The sequence below is a fragment of the Populus nigra genome, chromosome 13, assembly GCF_951802175.1.
Source record: "Populus nigra chromosome 13, ddPopNigr1.1, whole genome shotgun sequence".
NCBI lineage: Eukaryota > Viridiplantae > Streptophyta > Magnoliopsida > Malpighiales > Salicaceae > Populus > Populus nigra.
The window spans coordinates 11,314,035-11,319,588 of NC_084864.1; the positions used below are offsets into that span (position 1 = coordinate 11,314,035).

The 5,554-nt window shown below is 40.8% G+C and overlaps 1 protein-coding gene across 1 annotated transcript; it reads right to left on the minus strand.

Moving 5' to 3' along the window:
- LOC133670564 (protein LONGIFOLIA 1-like) lies at positions 1-5,348 on the minus strand. Its single transcript, XM_062091080.1, has 5 exons — positions 4,336-5,348; positions 3,703-3,764; positions 1,612-3,618; positions 1,385-1,535; positions 1-1,009 (listed from the first exon to the last, which is right to left on the minus strand). The coding sequence occupies exons 1-5, from the start codon at positions 4,490-4,492 to the stop codon at positions 195-197; spliced, it is 3,192 nt and encodes a 1,063-aa protein (XP_061947064.1). The 5' UTR covers positions 4,493-5,348; the 3' UTR covers positions 1-194.
- Positions 5,349-5,554: the final 206 nt, after the last annotated feature.

Here is a 5,554-nt window from a genome sequence, read left to right on the forward strand (position 1 = left end):
TACTTGCATATACAGTGACTGTAATTTATATATATGTGAAGCTTCTTTTAAAGATTTACATGCTAGCGTAAAGTTAATTTATACTTGATGAATTATTTTGATTTCACTTGAAAAGTAAGCTAGACCCACAAATTTAACACCAGTGGGAGGGACTACTAACATACGATGTCGAAACAGTTATGCCAAAAAAAATATTATTTTGGAAACAGTTGCCTATGATGCCCAGCTAACCTTCCTTGTCGACCAATCATCTCACTGTTTATGACCTCAGTTATTAAGTCTTTGAAGATCAAACGCTCTACAGCCAGAACTATTCCTTGAATTTCATCATGGCAAGCGGTCCAGTGAATTGATTCACGCATCAAATCCTCCCATTGGATGCTTCTTGAATTGTCATCCTCATCGTCTAAAAGATAATGCAGACATTGCAGCCTATCTATCTCTGAGCACAAATCTCCCAGTAGTTGCTGTCTTTTTTGTCCTTTCCCAGCCAGCATTTTTGACGAGAGCCACTGTTTGGAAGAATTTTCTGATAGCAATTTGTGGACTAATATTTCATTCACAACATCGAACAGAAGTTTCCTTTGGATTTTGGCATGAGTTTCTGACAGGGATATCCTTTTACCATTGTGATCATCATTGAAGTGCCCTGAGCTTGCTTTGGCTTGTTCTAGGGCATGGAATATATCAGGGTTGATAGGGGTGCCTGTTGGATGGAGGTTAATGGTTCTTAAACCAGATTCAAAGTCTTTATGGAGACCTGATGCTAAATATATTTGTGAAATGTATTCATGGTCTGGATTTGCGTGGTTGTAGAAAGGTGTCGTTTCATCAGTGATGTATTCCTTGTGAGTAGATAACATCTCTTTCAGATTCTGAATTAAGGGCTTGAGGTTCTGCACATTCTTCTGATTGATCATTGAGTGGAGACTGGAGTTCATGCTGTTAAATGAGTAATTTTCATCTATAGGAATCCACTCCACCCCATCAGACTTTAGAGCCTCATCATCTGTAGTGGGAAAACTGAATGAGTAATCATAAAGAAACTATGCAGACACTCTGAAAGTATGCAGTCATTCTCATATATGCATACTTCTGTGTGTGTGTCAAATTGCACACAAACATGCATGCAAATGATTTCAAATTTGTAAATATGATCTCTCTGCATGTTCTTTACTGTGTTTTATCTTATAGTTTCTGTATTTCATGTTCTGCGCAAATATGGATGATCAACAGTTGTGTCAATCACCATTGTCATTCTAATCACCTCGCCTCTCATTAAGTGAATCATTTTGTTTTATCTGCTTAATGGTGATCTAAAACTAAGAGCAGACCTATTCTACTTTCAAACAATGAAGCCTGAATCTAAGTACACAATTCTCACCTTTAAAGGCAATTGATATTTTCTTAATGGGAGATGGCAATTCATCACCATAGAATGCGGCATCAAGAACAGAAACAGGACTTGGTTGTTCTGAAGAAGCTGGTCTTGGTTCTGGAATTGATGTGCCCTTGATTGACCTTTCGGCCAGGTTCTGAATGAGACAACGAAGCTGTCAGACATGTGGTAAAAGTTATATATGGATGAACTAAGAGATAAAAGGCACATACCCTTTGTCTCAAGCGTGCTTGCTGGATAAAAGTCTTATTGATCTTGTTAGATCTGTCATTGCTTGAGACTTCATCATCATACTGTGAGGCCAAGCTAATGTTGCTCTCAGATTGCAGAGAAACAGCATCACTGTGGTGACTCGAATCTCTTAAATCACTAATATCACTCAATTCATAATCACTTGGCTGCAAGTTGAGGGATTTTGCTCTGGGTTTTTGATGTGGAGAACATGAGTCTGTTGGCTGTTTACTTGGCTGCCTTCTTCTCCTGTTTGATTCCAATGATGCTGTTGCTGGACGAGATTGCTTCTCAAACCCCAGTTTCTTCTGTTGCTGTCTTAGGTTCATGGTTTCTGACCTCTTACCTGAGTTGGTGGCCTCTCTAGTTGTGGATCGAATCTCCTTTGAAGGTTGTGCCAATCTTATTGATCTAGCACCAGCATTTTTATCCATGGGATTTCGGTGAAGAGGTTTATTGGAATGGTCTGTAAGATTCTTGATTCTGGGAGATACATCTTTAGCAGCTTGCTTGTCAACTGATTCCTTTCTGCCATCTTCAGGGGTAGCAACCCGGAGCCTGTGAATACCTGATGAACTATCTGTTGCGTTTATTGCAGAAACAGAATTAATGGTTTTTCCAATGAGCTTAGCTGGTTTCATGATCACAATTGAAGATTTAAAGCTCTTTGGTGAAGTGGTCCCCTTTGTAGGGACAGAAATGGGGCTGTTGCTCTGTAGGTCTCGCAGATTTGCCAACTTTGAGCCCTGATCAAGACTGCTAATAATGCTTGTCCGAGTTTCAAAACTTGAATCTTCTTTTCTGGTCTCTAATATCTCCTTCGTCTTCTGCATTGCTTCAAGTATTTGCTTAAGAGCTCTAAGATCCTTTCCAGACTTTTGGAACTCAAGTTGTGCCAACCTTTTCTCTATTTCACCATAAACAGAAAGAGAGGAGCTGGGGACTTTAGTTAGAGTTACCCGATTCTTCTGAGCTGGTGCTTGAGAACCTCTGCTTCCATCTGGCTGCCTCCATGGAGCTGGCTCTATTGGAAACTTTAAGGATGCAGTGAGCTTCTTGTCTGAGGCAGCATTTCTCTGGCTGGGTGAGGTGGGTTCCTTGTGCAGATTTCTTGGGGAGCCAGAAATTCGATTTTGTTTGTCCAAATCAGTTGTTCTCGATGACCCCAGGAACTTGTTTTCTTCATCTAGGTGGGTTTTAATCTGCGTTGTTTGGTTCCCACTGGTTGACATGGGATCTGGCAGAGCTTCTAGGCCCATCAACTTGGCCACTACACTAGACGGTCGTTTATTGCTTCCTGGATCCTGTTGGTTGTTTAGGAAACTGTTGGAGTTCAGATCATCCCTCCCCAAATCCCTTGAAAGAAAATTTGATTTCATTTCAGGGTTGGAACCCCTTACAGAGCCTGCTCTACTGTCCAGTGACAGCCTTGGGAGCTCCTTGAGCTTAATAGTAGATTTCAAAGTGTCTCTTGATTCCCATCCATCATAAGAAAACCTGCGGGCATCCTTCAGTCCACCTGTTAAGAAATTACTCTTCCCTTCACTGGATTTGTAGGGCGATTCTCGAAGCTTATGAAGAACTCTAAATGATTCCCTTGGACCTGGATCTTTGGGATTTACAGAGTTGAGGTAATGTAATGGTCTTGGGGAATCAATGTATTTCAAGGTTTGGCCCCGGGCTTCTCCTGTGGTTGCAGTTTTGACTGATAAGCCACGTGGTTCTCTGTTGATCGAGTCTTTAACAACATCCCGGAGATCAAGAGATTGTTGGCTTGACTGCAAATAAGCATTTGGTTTGTACGTGTGTGAGTTCCGAGCATGGTTTTCTGGGGCAACAGATTGACTGAAAGAAGACGGTTCCATCTGAGATGCTTTACTGCATTCAAGGGATGAGATACTGGACGAACACGAGGAAGATGAAAACGAGGTTCTTGATGATTCAGTGGAGGTTCTGTGTTTCTCTTTCAATGCCTTGGCTCTCTTTTCCTGCAAATGGATTTTGCAACTGCTTTAACAATGTTTTGCCTAGTATCTCCAAATAAAGGATATGGACAAGGATTGAATGCTTACCGTGGTCTTCTTTTGTGGGGCACCTTTGGGCTGGATCCCATTCCCATGGTTGCCATTTTGACCTGGGTAGAAGATCGATAATTTAGCTGTCTAAGGTACTGGTAAATATATCTTTCGAACTTGAAATCTATTTCTCATATTCATATTTCAGCCATGACGCATGAGCATTAATAATTTTCATGCGGAACTAAGAAAAAACCCGTATCACTGAATTGATGACTATGTCTAGGCATGGTGAGGACTGACAGGATACGGAAACTGTTCCTAGGTGCAAATGCATGGTCGCATTTAAAGAATCCTGGCAGATGTTGCTTTTTGCAGAAGCATCACAATCATTCCAAGAGAGAGAAAGGGAATAAAATCCAAGTGGTTGGCTCTGTAATGGATGCATTTCCAGGCAGCAATAATGAATTCTGAATCACTTAAAACCTATTCTCATGGTTGCTCGGTCAAAGAATAATCTTGTAAATGTGAATTTTCAGCATTTTGAACAAAGCGTGGAGTTTATTATAAAATTAAATTACAAAGTTTGAACATTACACAAGTAAATAGCTCAAAAAACATCAAGAGAATCCAGAGAATCCACATTGTTAATAACATGGAGGTACTTTGCGTTGTAACTATGAAAAGTACCTGATGGAAGCCTCTTTTGGTTTTGGCTGGTGGCTCGGCGGCTGCCGCCCAGGATATGATGGCGGTCAAACAGTTGAAAGATGCCATTCATGCATCCGATATGCTTCTGCAGATCTGGGTTTTCATCCGATAACCTATACATATACTTTGCAGACATCTTCTCTCCACAGAGCAACCCAAGAAAGACAACTCTCTTAAACTTTGTAGACTTCCTTTTCTTCACCTTCTAAGCTCTCAATGGCTTCAACAGTTCATCTTTGAAACCATGAAAAAAGAGATGAAAGACGAAGAGAATCTTGAGTTACAGAACTCAGCATTGAATACTTAAGACGCTTCATCAGATGTGTACTACCTTGGTCTTTAGGTGGTTACAGGTCAGAGCGAACCAATATTTTTGTTTCTCTCTCTGAACCAAGAACTTGGAGGCTGGTTCTTTTAGAATTGTTTTTCTTTTCTTGAAGGGTTGTGAAAATTATTGAATAGCAGAAGAGAATGAAGGAACAAGATTTAAAGATAAAAAGAAAGCAACAAAGAGCCTCTCATTATTTCTGTTCGCATGAAAGCAAGGCAGACAATAATTTCTGCCAAAGCCTAAACTGAACCAAAAAGAAAATGGCAAGGGACCCAACACTTCAAACGGTTGCTCACTAGCCCCCACCTTCTTTAGACTATGACGTGAAACAGGGCAGGAAAAACTTGCAGACCCAAGAAGGGATTTTTTTGGGTTTTATCCCAGCACAAAATAATACTGTCTTCTGGCTTTCTTTATTCTAGAGAGAAAAACTTGCAGACCCAAGAAGGGAAAAAATGGCTGCTGGCTAGAAGCTAGAACCTGTGTGGGAGGGGTGCAAGCTTTTTTATAAGCAAAAAAAGGCTTGTGTGAAAATCTTCTCGGAGAGAATGAGAAGTGCAGGTGCCAACTGCCACCCTTTAGACTTTAGTACCTCATTAACGTAAGAGGATGTGGAATGTGTGGGTCAAATCTGGGCTGTGATGAGAGAGAGAGAGAGAGAGAGAGAGAGAGAGAGAGAGAGAACTCCTAACATAAAAAACAAATGTAAATGATATTATTTGTAATAGATAGATGAATAAACAAAGGTGGAGTGGGAAGGTTGAGAATGTGGGGCAGATCTGCTATGGTCATTTTCTTACCACTTTCATCTCATGTGGACAAAATAATGTGGTGGTGGTGGTGGTGGACCTTTCTGTACATGAGCCC

What these genes read in the sequence shown, in the direction of transcription:
- LOC133670564 (XM_062091080.1), bottom strand. Translation starts at nt 4,492, where the DNA reads ATGTCTGCAAAGTATATGTATAGGTTATCGGATGAAAACCCAGATCTG. An exon ending in CCCCACAAAAGAAGACCACG is followed by an intron (nt 3,619 to 3,702) that starts GTAAGCATTCAA and finishes ATCCATTTGCAG; the next exon opens with GAAAAGAGAGCCAAGGCATT. An exon ending in AATATCAATTGCCTTTAAAG is followed by an intron (nt 1,010 to 1,384) that starts GTGAGAATTGTG and finishes TTCCCACTACAG; the next exon opens with ATGATGAGGCTCTAAAGTCT.